Below are 14,899 nucleotides of genomic sequence, written 5' to 3'. Positions count from 1 at the left end.
AGTACAGCAATAAAAGGGCTGGTCGTTAGGGAGGTTTAGCTCTGTAGTCCTCAAGTGGTTAACCTGTCCCCCCCCCCCCCCCCCCCAACAACATCAATTACCTTCTGGCACCTACCCTTGATTTATATGCCCCTTTCTTAGGGCCCATTCACACAGATGTTTACTGGGCTGTAAAAGTCGGCTGCGGCGTTCATCGTTAAGTGCTGCCTGTTCAGAGTGCAGAGTTGCCCCTGGGCTCTGCTTCCTCTCCCCCCCCCCCCTCATGGCAGAGGACACGCGGGGCTATTGTTACAACACTGGCTGAGCACCACCCTAACATTACCCACTTCATGAAGTCTCGCATCTAAGCCTGAGCTCTGTTCCTCTATGTTAATCCCTTCCTATTACATAATCCTAATTTCCCCTCCACAGCACTACACCTGATGTCTAACACTAAACTCCACTCTAACATTATTCCCTTCCAGGAGCCTATCCCTAACATCTAAGTCTACCCTTACCCTACATCCTGATACTCTCCTTCTGTTGTACATAGTCCCAGACATGTTGGATAAAATGCCGGGGTCAATGTTAATGGTGGATTGAGGATTTCGGACTATTATACAGAAAGCTGATGCATTGTGTTACTGGGACACAGTGCCTAAAACTAGATTTACTCTGAATTACGGTGTCTCCGTTGTCATCCAAATGTACTATTCAGTGTATTATTATTATTATCATTATTATTATTCATTTATATAGCGCAAGCATCTGTTGGCAATGCATCTGTTCCTGCACTTTTGAAAGCATTTTTAGTGCACAGCAGATTCATGGCCATTCCTTCAAAGAGGTGCGGAATCTGCAAGGCAATGAAGATACTGACATAGCCCATTTACTGTAAACCCAGCCTAAAGCTTCCCAGTAACCTAAGGGTGCCAGAGAATGGAGAGACACACATGTATTTTGTTTAAATCTGCCCCTGGCCTGAGACATCCATAATATATACTTGATTCCAATATGCCCTCTGCGTTTGTTCTCAGTGTTCACTGATCTGTTACGTGGAGACCTGTACGATATGGGTCAGTGTATTACTGATTTGAGTGCAAATGCAATGGGTATATTAGATTCAAATATATATGCTGTAGGTCACCGCATTATATACTGAAAATATAATACAGTGACCTTTATTGAATATATAAATTAATAATAACAACAAAATCTGGTAAGAATTATTTAAGACTTCAGAGTGCAGGTGATTCCACAAAGGCAGGAGCGCTGCAGTTAGCCTATTTACCACAAGATGGAGACATCACATCTCCCAGGTGGACCGCACAGACAGGAAGTAATGAAACCAGAGATCGGAAATGAAGTAAAACAGATTTTTTTCCAGGAGGTGACTGGAGAGGAGACCCGGTTGGAAGCGGTAATTGTGTGACTCTTGTTATATATTGAGCAGAGCAGAGTAGAGCTGGGAAGTTCGGATCTTTTCAGTGATTCGGATGATTCGAACCGGATCATTGAAAAGATCCGGATCTTTGATCCGAATCTCGGATCATTTTACTAGGGAAGCATTTGGGGGTGAAATGACTAGCAGGACAGGACTTTACCTGCGGTGGACAGAGGAGGGGAGGGGGGTGGACACACAGAGAAGGGGAGATGGTGGACAGAGGGCAGGGAGTGGACAGAGAAGGGAGGAGGGACGAGCAGAGAGCAGAAATGTTTACTTGCACACAATACTCGCATGCTGCAATCATATGCTTTACATATATTTCACCTATATGTTCATCTGTAAACTTTGAATGCAAACGTCGCACAGTGAAAGAAATCATTCCCCAAAGCATTCCCAGAAGTGAAGTGCAGCTGTTTAGAGCAGTGCAGGAGGATCATATTGCCCTGCAATCACAGTGCCTGCCCTTCTAGCCCAGCATTCTGTCTACAAAGTTACTGAGCTGTGCTTCTGAGCCAAAAGTTTCCAATTTGTTCACTGTGCACAACTACAGAACAGACAGCCTATAATGAGCAGCACATTATAGCCAGTATGTGTGCTCTACACATATCTGGCAGTGGCACCCATGTCCCCTCTCTCTGATCTACCTGTCCCTGCAAGGCTGGCTCCCCTCCAACAGAGCGATCCATCTCTACTCTGCTTCCAGGACCCCGCTGCCCTCTGAGAGGGGGGCGTGTCTCTCCTGGCCCCGCCCCCCTGCAATCTGAATCACTCATTTTGATGATTCGGATGATTCGACTCACAAAAGAGATTCGGATCAAAGATCCGAATCGTTCATGATCCGGACAACACTAGAGCAGAGGCCGGGGTGGACATACTAGTTATATATTGGGCAGAGGTCGGTGTGGACATACTTGTTATATATTGGGCAGAGCAGAGGTCGGGGTGGACATACTTGTTATATTTTGGGCAGAGCAGAGGTCGGGGTGGACATACTTGTTATACATTGGGCAGGGCAGAGGTCAGAATGGACATACTTGTTATATATTGGGCTAAGCAGAGGTCGGGTGGACATACTTGTTATATATTGGGCAGAGCAGAGGTCAGGGTGGGCATACTTGTTATATATTGGGCAGAGCAGAGGTCGGAGTAGACATACTTGTTATATATTGGGCAGAGCAGAGGTCTGGGTGGACATGCTTGTTATATATTGGGCAGAGCAGAGGTTGGGGTGGACATACTTGTTATATATTGGGCAGAGCAGAGGTCGGGGTGGGCATACTTGTTATATATTGGGCAGAGCAGAGGTCGGGGTGACATACTTGTTATATATTGGCAAACTGGGAGACAGGAAAAAGTCTGGCACTATGGTTTATTAGTGCAGCATATTGCAAAACAACGTGATGTGGCAAATGCATAGATGCAAAATTTGCAGATATATGAGCATCAAACCAGATAAATCACAGATATTGCGCTGTACCTGGGTGTAGGAGAGGTGGCTGGTGTGGGCGCCAAAGGGTGCACGGTCCTTACGACCGTTTCGCAAGGTGGTTGCCAAGCTTCATCTGAGGTGTGCACATCACGTTGTTTTGCAATATGCTGCACTAATAAACCATAGTGCCAGACTTTTTCCTGTCTCCCAGTTTGCTTGCATAGACTTTGCCTTTTGTCTTGAGCACATGGTTTGCTGGGTGTACTCACATTCACGCCAATAATTTGCAGTTTTCCCCTGCCAGCTCTCCCACAAGTCTTGTTATATATTGGGCAGAGCAGAGGTCGGGGTGGACACGCTTGTTGTATATTGGGCAGAGCAGAGGTTGGGGTGGACATACTTGTTATATATCGGGCAGAGCAGAGGTCGGGGTGGACATACTTGTTATATATTGGGCAGAGCAGAGGTCGGGGTGGGCATACTTGTTATATATTGGGCAGAGCAGAGGTCGGGGTGGACATACTTGTTATATATTGGGCAGAGCAGAGGTCGGGGTGGACATACTTGTTGTATATTGGGCAGAGCAGAGGTTGGGGTGGACATACTTGTTATATATTGGGCAGAGCAGAGGTCGGGGTGGACATACTTGTTATATATTGGGCAGAGCAGAGATCGGGGTGGACATACTTGTTATATATTGGGCAGAGCAGAGGTCGGGGTGGATATACTTGTTATATATTGGGCGGAGCAGAGGTCGGGGTGGACATACTTGTTATATATTGGGCAGAGCAGAGGTCGGGGTGGACATACTTGTTATATATTGGGCAGAGCAGAGGTCGGGGTGGCCATACTTGTTATATATTGAGCAGAGCAGAGGTCGGGGTGGACATACTTGTTATATATTGGGCAGAGCAGAGGTTGGGGTGGACATACTTGTTATATATTGGGAAGAGAAGAGGTCGGGATGGACATACTTGTTATATATTGGGCAGAGCAGAGGTCAGGTTGGACATGCTTGTTATATATTGAGCAGAGCAGAGGTCGGGGTGGACATACTTGTTATATATTGGGCAGGGCAGAGGTCGGGGTGGACATACTTGTTATATATTGGGCAGAGCAGAGGTTGGGGTGGACATACTTGTTATGTATTGGGCAGAGAAGAGGTCGGGATGGACATACTTGTTATGTATTGGGCAGAGCAGAGGTCGGGTGGACATACTTGTTATGTATTGGGCAGAGAAGAGGTCGGGATGGACATACTTGTTATATATTGGGCAGGGCAGAGGTCGGGATGGACATACTTGTTATATATTGGGCAGAGCAGAGGTCGGGGTGGACATACTTGTTATATATTGGGCAGAGCAGAGGTCGGGGTGGACATACTTTGTTACAGAGGAGGTCAGTGTGGAGCTGTGACTGGCTGATCTTGTATGCCATAGAATAGTGAGCCCAGAAGATCCTCATGGAGCAGCTGCCACCTCCAGCTGGTGCCTCACACGTATGCACACTCTGTGTTCCTTATCTCTTGATCTCTATTACTTCTTATGCTATAAATCATACGTCTAAATACACCTGTTATCATCTGTGTTTATTAATTATAAATATTAGTATGACAGCGCTCCTCTTCTATTGCTTTACACCTGCAGAATCAGAAAACCTAAACATAGTGCATTACTGTCGGATATTTATGCCACCATAAACACTCCCAGTGCCATAAAGTGCGTTCACTCGTGCTCCACTCCAAGTGCAAAATTGTACACAGCTCCCCTATAGAGTGCAGGCTCACCGGATGTATACCACCCTGATTGACAGGTGGATCTCAAACAAAAGCCAGCCAGTCAGCGGTACGATTTTTCCAACTTCAATAGATTTTAATCCACTCCTCATAAAGATATAAGAGAACAAACATAGCATAAAACCTTTTTAAAACATTAAAAACCCTGCGCTGAGTGCGCACTCACGTAATCCAATGTGATATCAAGCGTATCAGGCTTTTCTAGCCCAGTGGTGTTGCCCTCTCTGCGGTTGCGGCGTCCCGTCCCCGCTGGTTAACTACCAAGAGAGACGCGGAAGCGCTACAGCGGGGACGGGACGCCGCGACCGCAGAGAAGGCAACACCGCTGGGCTAGAAAAGCCTGATACGCTTGATATCACATTGGATTACGTGAGTGCGCACTCAGCGCAGGGTTTTTAATGTTTTAAAAAGGTTTTATGCTATGTTTGTTCTCTTATATCTTTATGAGGAGTGGATTAAAATCTATTGAAGTTGGAAAAATCGTATCGCTGACTGGCTGGCTTTTGTTTGAGATCCACCTGTCAATCAGGGTGGTATACATCCGGTGAGCCTGCACTCTATAGGGGAGCTGTGTACAATTTTGCACTTGGAGTGGAGCACGAGTGAACGCACTTTATGGCACTGGGAGTGTTTATGGTGGCATAAATATCCGACAGTAATGCACTATGTTTAGGTTTTCTGATTCTGCAGGTGTAAAGCAATAGAAGAGGAGCGCTGTCATACTAATATTTATAATTACAAGACTGTGGAATTTCTTGATAGTGAAGACTCGAAAGTGGATTAGTTGCTGTGGAGAAACGTCTATTGCAGTGGGCGCAGTTTGCATAAACTAGCATCTGTGTTTATTACTGCAGTCACAGGAGGTTTATGTCCCGCAGTGGGAGAGGTTGGAGTCTGCACAAAGATGATGGCTGGTGGGGCACAGCTAGGGGGTGGAGCCAGGTAACAAGGGGCGTGGCTGGCAGGACAGGCAGAGGAGATGAAGGCTGCAGCTGGAGAGAGGTTGGGTGGCCTCTGCTGCTTTGGTCCTGGTATTGGCACTGTCCCAGCTGGGAGGTTTGTTGCTACGGCACTTGGAGGGTTTGGGGTTAGTAGGTGATGGACAGGTGGGCTCAGGTATGGTCAGGATATGGAGCTGCAGTCCCATCTGCCTAGTTCATCAGGTGCCAGAGCCATAAGTAATGATAATTTATAGCTAATTAGCTGCAGGCCTCTGCTCCTATCTCCCTCTGTCTCCAGCTGTTCTCTCCTCACATCCTCATCCATCTTCCGCTGCCGGCACTGCTGTGACCTCCCAGGAATGTGCGCATGGAGAGGAGGAGAGAAGCACCAGATGATGAGCAAGGCACACTGGAAGAGAGGACTGTGGTACTGAATGTGCAGGATACCACAGCTTATGGGAGATTATCACCCCTAGCAAATGATATTCTTTTCTGTGCTCTGTTTATTACTGCTAATATCTTACAGCTATAATGTGTTATCCTTTTCAGAACTGAGATTTGAGCTCAAAGAACAAGAGACGTATGTGAGGAGTGATCAGCAGTCTACAGAGGAGAGTGACATGATGAGGACACATAAAGAGGAAGAAGAAGAGACGTATGTGAGGAGTGATCAGCAGTCTACAGAGGAGGGTGACATGATGAGGACAAGTAAAGAGGAAGAAGAGACATATGTGAGGAGTGATCAGCAGTCTATGGAGGAGAGTGACATGATGGGGATAATTAAAGAGGAAGAAGAGATGTTTATGAGGTGTGATCAGCAGTCTATGGAGGAGGGTGACATGATGGGGACAATTAAACAGGAAGAAGAAGAAGCTTTTGTGAGGAGTGATCAGCCATCTATGGAGGAGGGGGACATGAGGACAAGTAAAGAGGAAGAAGAAGAGACGTATGTAAGGAGTGATCAGCAGTCTGTGGAGGAAGGTGACATGATGGGGACAGCTATAGAGGTCCCGCTTATAGAGGGTAGAACAGGTGAGTAATCAGCATTAAATATTGAATATCTCTAGTTATTATGACTGTGTCACTGCTCACAGACCGGCCATATTAAGGGTTATGCTATGTACTGCTGTTATATTTTTGTCATCTAAAACTATCCTTGATTGTATCTCGAGTACTAAGCTTACTAACAATAGCAGTACAGGCACCCTGATTGCTTTGGTGTGCACTGTTCTTTTTTTGTCACACATAGGGTTACTGGCCTGCAATAGTCTGATAATGGTCACTGTACATTACTGTACACAGATTGGTCACAGTAGTGGTGACTTAGTGTTACTGGCCTGTAATAAGCTGATAATGGTCACTGTACATTACTGTACACAGATTGGTCACAGTAGTGGTGACTTAGTGTTACTGGCCTGTAATAAGCTGATAATGGTCACTGTACATTACTGTACACAGATTGGTCACAGTAGGGGTGACTTAGTGTTACTGGCCTGTAATAAGCTGATATTGGTCACTGTACATTACTGTGCACAGATTGGTCACAGTAGGGGTGACTTAGTGTTACTGGTCTGTAATAAGCTGATAATGGTCACTGTACATTACTGTGCACAGATTGGTCACAGTAGGGGTGACTTAGTGTTACCGGCCTGTAATAAGCTGATAATGGTCACTGTACATTACTGTACACAGATTGGTCACAGTAGGGGTGACTTAGTGTTACTGGCCTGTAATAAGCTGATAATGGTCACTGTACATTACTGCACACAGATTGGTCACAGTAGGGGTGACTTAGTGTTACTGGCCTGTAATAAGCTGATAATGGTCACTGTACATTACTGTACACAGATTGGTCACAGTAGGGGTGACTTAGTGTTACTGGCCTGTAATAAGCTGATAATGGTCACTGTACATTACTGTACACAGATTGGTCACAGTAGGGGTGACTTAGTGTTACTGGCCTGTAATAAGCTGATAATGGTCACTGTACATTACTGTACACAGATTGGTCACAGTAGGGGTGACTTAGTGTTACCGGCCTGTAATAAGCTGATAATGGTCACTGTACATTACTGTACACATATTGGTCACAGTAGGGGTGACTTAGTGTTACTGGCCTGTAATAAGCTGATAATGGTCACTGTACATTACTGTACACAGATTGGTCACAGTAGGGGTGACTTAATGTTACCGGCCTGTAATAAGCTGATAATGGTCACTGTACATTACTGTACACAGATTGGTCACAGTAGGGGTGACTTAGTGTTACTGGCCTGTAATAAGCTGATAATGGTCACTGTACATTACTGTACACAGATTGGTCACAGTAGGGGTGACTTAGTGTTACCGGCCTGTAATAAGCTGGTAATGATCGCTTTACATTCTGCCCCCCCCCCCCCCAAGCTGTCGGTGTCCTGTTACCTCTTTTCCCATTCATAAGACCCATTACATTAATGGGTATTAGAACCCCTGTATACCCCCTCTCCATATCCCCTCTCAGCTCATCACCTCTGCCTGAATATCTAGAAGAGTGTAAGCTGGGGAAGGGGGAGGGATGTTCTGTAAGATGCACGGCCACTTGTGCTGCAGACAAATCATGACAAGTGTGCTCCCTGCCTGAGTCTCTAGAAGGGTGTAAGCTGGGGGGGTTCTGTAAGATGCACGGCCACTTGTGCTGCAGACAAATCATGACAAGTGTTCTCCCTGCCTGAGTCTCTAGAATGGTGTAAGCTGGGGGGTGTTCTGTAAGACGCATGGCTGCTTGTGCTCCTAACACTAATCTTCCCTCTTCTCTGCCCAACACTAACCTCCCCTCTCCTCTGCCCAACACTAACCTCCCCTCTCCTCTGCCCAACACTAACCTACCCTCTCCTCTGCCTAATACTAACCTCCCCTCTCCTGTGTCTAACACTAACCTCCCCCTCTACTTTGCCTAACACTAACCTCCCCTCTCCTCTGCCTAATACTAACCTCCCCTCTCCTGTGTCTAACACTAACCTTCCCCTCTACTTTGCCTAACACTAACCTACCCTCTCCTCTGCCCAACACTAACCTACCCTCTCCTCTGCCTAACACTAACCTCCCCTCTCCTCTGCCTAACACTAACCTCCCCTCTCCTGTGTCTAACACTAACCTCCCCTCTCCTCTGCCTAACACTAACCTCCCCTCTCCTGTGTCTAACACTAACCTCCCCCTCTACTTTGCCTAATACTAACCTCCCCTCTCCTCTGCGTAACACTAACCTACCCTCTCCTCTGCCTAACACTAACCTACCCTCTCCTCTGCCTAACACTAACCTCCCCTCTCCTCTGCCTAACACTAACCTCCCCTCTCCTGTGTCTAACACTAACCTCCCCCTCTACTTTGCCTAATACTAACCTCCCCTCCCCTCTATGTAGAATGGAACAGAGGTGCCAACAGGAAAAAATCAAAATTATAAAAAGTTTACAAATGCTTTGGAGGCAGTGGTGGACTTACCTCCTGTAAGCAGACACTAGAAACTTATTCAAATAAAAAATAATTTATTGGTATACTCCAAGGGGGTTGCAACGCGTTTCACAGGCATAGACCCACCTCATCAGGCAATAAATTATAGGAGCACACAACAGTATTCGGTCCAGGTAACACCTGGCACCTCACACTAACCTCCCCTCTCCTCTGCCTAACACTAACCTCCCCTCTCTTCTGCTTAAAATGAACCTCCACTGTCCACTGCCCAACACTAACCTACCCTCTCCTCTGCCCAACACTAACCTACCCTCTCCTCTGCCCAACACTAACCTACCCTCTCCTCTGCCTAGCACTAACCTACCCTCTCTTCTGCTTAAAATTAACCTCCCCTTTCCTCTGCCCAACACTAACCTCTCCATCTCATGTGCCTAACACTAACCTCCACTGTCCTCTGCCCAACACTAACCTCCCCTCTCCTGTGCCTAACACTAATATTCACTCTCCTCTGCCTAACACTAACCTCCCGCTCTCCTCTGCCTAACACTAACCTCCTCTCCTATGCCTAACACTAACCTCCCCTCTCCTCTGCCTAACCCTAACCTACCCTCTCCTCTGCTTAACACTAACCTCCACTCTCCTCTGTCCAACACTAACCTCCCCTCTCCTTTGCCTAACACTAACCTCCCCTCTCCTTTGCCTAACACTAACCTCCCCTCTCCTTTGCCTAACACTAACCTCCCCTCTCCTCTGCCTAACACTAACCTCCCCTCTCCTTTGCCTAACACTCTCCAGATTCTGTCATGTTCACGACACCAGGCAAATAGTGAAATGGCAGGAAAGCCATTTTGCACATTAGCTTGCCGATTTTGCCAGTTTCCACTTTGCCCGACTTTTGGCTTTGGCCTTAACATATTCAAGGAATTCCAAAGCCACCTAGTTTTTTTGAACATTCAGATGGGTTAAAGAAACTCTATGGTTATTGCCCCTCCAGAAAAAGCTAGTTATGATTCTGTTTAGATTTCTTTGGAATCGGAGCTTGGATAGTTTGTAAATATACAGGATTTTAGGTAGGGTTTGTATTTTAAAGGCAGATGCTCGGCCTGCGTACAAGAGTTCTACTTTTGCTATGTTAGAGGTGCATAGTTTTACAGTTTTGATAAGGGGCACAAAGTTGGTTTTATATAAGTCAGAAGTCTGCATAAGGAGCAGATTCCCCAAATATGGAATATTAGTTTGGGTAATTGGGAAAGGAAATTTTTGTTTTTAAAGAGTTCATGGTGAGGCTGTCTATATATTTGCCTAACAGCAGTGACTTGCTTTCATTGACTTTGTAATATGAAGTTGGTGAGAGTATCTAGAGTGATGTCAGGGGGGTTGGTGAGGGTAAGTATGACGTCATCTGCAAATAATCCCAATCTATGATTCTATCCGTCTCCTGGTATTCCCGTGATGCTGAGGTTAGTTCTAATTGCCTCAGCTAGTGTTTCCATTACTAGCACTAATATCATTGGAGACAAGGGACAACCTTGTCTTGTTCCGTTTATTTTAAAAGGTTTGAAATGAAACCTCAAGTGGGATACTCTCTCCCCATAGCCGTGGGGTTCTCATATAGTGATAGCTTGAACTCTGTTGCCTGTGAAACCAAATGTGGTCAGTGCTTGTTGGAGGAAGGGCCAGTGAACTCTATGGAATGCTGTCTCTGCATCTAATGCTGGGAATACAGGGGTCGATCTGGCGGCCGATTAGCCGCCGGATCGACCCCAGCCGCGTCCCCGCGTGCGCAAGGATCGATTACCGCTCGTCCTCGCCGGCGCTTCCTTATCAGCGCTCGATTCCCTGCCATTGTCCGCCGGCGGGGATCGAGCAGGCGGGGGTCGAGCGGCATAATCGGGCCAGCTGAATATTATCAGCTGGTCGATACACGGTACAGAAACGTACCGTCTATCCCCAGCATAAGGCTAGTTACAGAGAAGGCATCAGAGTTCTCTCTGAATGGTACATGAGATCTATGACCCGCCTAGTGCTGTCTGTTGCATGTCAGCCTTTGGTGAAGCCCACCTGGTCTGGGGCAATTATTTGGGGGAGAATGTTCACTAGTCTGTTGCCTAGGATTTCTGCATGTATTTTAGTGTTCCCTTTCAGCAGGGGAATGGGCCTATAATTTTGCGGTGCAAGTTGGGTCCTTGCCTATTTTAGGAACTACTATTATATTTGCTGATAAAATTTTGCTAGGTGGTTTGCCGGAGGTTATCATTTTATGATATAATTTTGTCAGTCTGGGGGCCAGTAAGTTGTGGAGGGATTTATAGTACTCATTCGTGTATCCGTCTGGGCCAGGGGCTTTGTTCTTTTAGTGCCTATGTTCTCAACGTGTAGTACGCGTACCCCAGGGGGTACTTCTGATGGTTCCAGGGGGTACTCTGGCTTGATATACTTAACCGAGAATAACATTTAGAGGTTTTAGAAAATGATAAATCTTATTTAACCACTTCAGGACCTCAGGCTTACACCCCCCTAGTGACCAGGCCATTTTTCATAGCAAGATAGAAGAGGAGCGCTCTATGGTGCATTGATGTTTTATTGTAGATAAAAAGGATATGTTCTCCCCAGAATTTTTTTCCAGCTGGGTGGCATGAAAATGTAGCTGGGTGGGTGGGGCGAGATGAGAGAATGCCGGGCCGGTGCCTTTCTGCACAATTCTGCTTACAGCATAGGAGGAGGGGAGCCGACGACAGCCGGGTGCTCACCAAAACTAGCCGGGTGGAGCACCTGGCTGAAAGAGCCTGGGGAGAACATTGGGATTAAAAGTTGCACTTACAAGATGCAAATGCTGTCAAAGCATGTCTCCCATATACGGTCATCGGAGATCCCTTCTCTCCTCTCCTCTCTCCGCTTCCCGTAGCTGTGGCCAGCAGCTACGGTGTCCTGGTGTCAAACAGACCATCGGGGTGGGATGAAGTGGAAGGGGCCGCATTCACAGTGCCTGCAGCATCATCCTTTTTATTTACAATAAAACGTTAATGCACTATAGAGCGCTCCTCTTTTATCTTGTTTTCCAGTCCACTTGGCCCACGAGATTTTGGAGCTTGCTAAATTGGTGTCCTCTTTTGGAGCGTTATCTTCTGGATCTTTTGCCTTGTTGGAGAGCTGTTATTTGTTGGATATTGTACATTTTTTATAGCATAGGGCTGTGCAGCTTTGTCAGCGTGCTGCACAGCCCTACAACTCGGCAAACAAATTAATTTAACCTCCTTTTAATGTCATTAATAGGACACTCTGTAGGTGGTATCTTACCGCTGTTGCGATCTTCTTTTTTTTTTTTTTTAATTGACATAAGGGAGGCTTTTCCTTCCCTCCTTCCTTCCTCCCCCCCCCCCCCCCTCCATTGCCATCCTAAATCGCCATAGGACGGCGGTCAGCACTGTTCCTCTCAGTCATCAGCCTATGGGAGGCCACGCATGACGAGCCGCTGTGAGGGACAGCCGAGTGTCCCTTGTACAGAGCTGGAGGAGATAGCAGTGCTGTACAAATGTAAACAAAGGGGAATTCTTTCTCCTTCCAGCTCTAAACAGTCTGCTAGCCACGATTGCGGCTAGCAGGCTGATCACGGCAGGGAACGTTCACACATGCGCGCACGCGTTCCCTGCTAAACTGAAGCTCCAGGACTTGACGCCAATCGGCGTTAGGCAATCGTGGGGCTGTCGCCAGGGTCGTTAGGTAGTTAAACAACACCAAATTAGTGTTTTAACGAATTGAAAGCAATAGTAAATGCTTGGAAATGGTTTAGAACCAATTATCATGTACTACAATTAAATATATATTTGTCAAAGGGTACGTGTGATAATGTCTACTATTCTAGGGGGTACTTGGTAAGTGCAGGATTCTAAAAGGGGTACTTACCAATACAATGTTGAGAAAGGCCTGGTGCACACCAAAAACCGCTTGCAGATCCGCAAAACGCTAGCAGTTTTGGAAACGCTTTTTCTTATTTTTATGAAGCGCTTTGCTAGCGTTTTGCAGTTTTGTGTAGCGTTTTTTGGAGCTTTTTTGTGTAGCAGATTAATATTAAACCGCTCCGATCGAACATTTTTCAGAGCGGTTTGCGGTTTCCCTATACTTAACATTGGAGGCAGAAACGCCTCCGAAATCCAAAAAATGCTGCAGCCCAGGAGTATGAGTTTCTGCAAAACGCCTCCTGCTCTGGTGTGCACCAGCCCATTAAAAATACATTACCCTAGCGTTTCCACATCTGCAAGCGGATCTGAAAACGCTACAAAACCCGCTTGGTGTGCACCAGCCCAAACACTGTTTTAGAGCATGCAGGGTCTCGGGGAGTTGGGTGCTTGGAGTTGGGTTCTAGTGAGATAAGGGAGAGAGAGAGATTCTAGAAAGGGGTTGATCAATTGGGATGTTGGTTGGTAGATGTTAGGATTTGAGAAAAAGTTATATCGTGATCTGTAAAAGCAGCTGAAAGCATCTACAATATCTTTGGGATTTAAGAGTTTTTTTGTTAAATGGGTGTGTTGTGTTAAATGCCTTGTGTGCGAGCCAGATAGAGGTGTTATTGCACGTTGATTTTTTATGAATGATAAATAATGCGTGTACATTTTTTTTTTAAAGAACAACTGTAGTGAGAGGTACAGTATATGGAGGCTGCCATATTTTTTTTTTTTTTACCTTTTAAGCAATACCAGTTGTCTGGCAGCTCTGCTGATCTATTTGGCTGCAGTAGTGGCTGAATCACACCAGAAATAAGCATGCAGCTAATCTGGTCAGATCTGACAATGTCAGAAACATCTGATCTGCTGCATGCTTTTTCAGGGTATATGGCTAAAAGTATGAGAGGCAGAGGATCAGCAGGATAACCAGGCAACTGGTATTGCTTAAAAGGAAATAAATATGGCAGCCTCCATATCCCTCTCACTTCAGTTGTCTTTGAAGTTTTGCAGGTTTTCAGTCGGAATGTAAAATGTTATTCACTCTCCATGGTTGTGACTGCTGTGGGGAGTTTAGCAATTCCAGAACCAACGAAACTGGCGCCTGGTCCGACTGCGTGATGGGACAAATTTATGATTCTGATATCAGCTGCAAGGTTTGATATGAGGAAAAAGTCAATTCTGCTGTATGAGTGATGGACTTGTGAGTGGAAGGTATAGTCCCTTTCATTGCTGTGGAGAGCTCTCCAGGTGCGTACCTATGTAAACGCCGCCGGGAGACTTGGGCACAGGATACAGCCGGTATGGCTTATCCTGCTGCTGCACAAGTTCCCGGCAATGTTAATTACTCTTACTCTTTACATAGGTACGCACCTGGAGAGCTCTCCACAGCAATGAAAGGGACTATGCCTTCCACTCCCAAGTCCATCACTCATACAGCAGAATTGACTTTTTCCTCATAAACAGTCAAACCTTGCAGCTGATATCAGAATCACAAATTTGTCCCATCAAGCAGTTGTTTGACGTCATTTGTTTTGAGCAGAACTTTCTTCGGAAAGGAAATGTGGGATTTATTTGGGGCGTGTCTATTAGCTGATATGGTGGGAAGCACCGCCTCTCTGAGCATATCCAAGTGTTCCAAATTGATTGTTAATCAGTCGATGCATGCATTATAGTAACCTGAATCAAATAGACACATAGACCATGTTAATTAGCTCCATTTGTATGGGATATTACTTTTCCTAAGGCAAAGAAGCTTAACCAAAGGCACCAAAACAGTGGTAAAAAAAAACATTTAAAAGAGGATGTAGTGGTAGACTTACATCTCCAGTAGATCAAAAAGTTCTTTAAAGAGGAGCTGCCAGCCATACTATCTCAGAAAAAAGCACGTATAAGTAGATAAATAATTGTTCTACTAACATA

At 45.9% G+C, this 14,899-nt stretch overlaps 1 protein-coding gene across 1 annotated transcript in view; it reads left to right on the top strand.

The window, feature by feature from the left end:
- The window catches only part of LOC137537208 (uncharacterized), a 154,499-nt gene that overhangs the window by 48,838 nt on the left and 90,762 nt on the right, over positions 1–14,899 (top strand). The window contains 1 exon segment of the mRNA XM_068259313.1: positions 6,118–6,206. Coding sequence (XP_068115414.1) covers positions 6,118–6,206 — 89 coding nt within the window.

Source organism: Hyperolius riggenbachi, chromosome 10 (assembly GCF_040937935.1).
Source record: "Hyperolius riggenbachi isolate aHypRig1 chromosome 10, aHypRig1.pri, whole genome shotgun sequence".
In the NCBI taxonomy this organism is placed as follows: Eukaryota; Metazoa; Chordata; class Amphibia; order Anura; family Hyperoliidae; genus Hyperolius; species Hyperolius riggenbachi.
The sequence above is the reverse complement of the archived record's forward strand: the minus strand, read 5'-3'. Positions and strand labels throughout refer to the sequence as shown.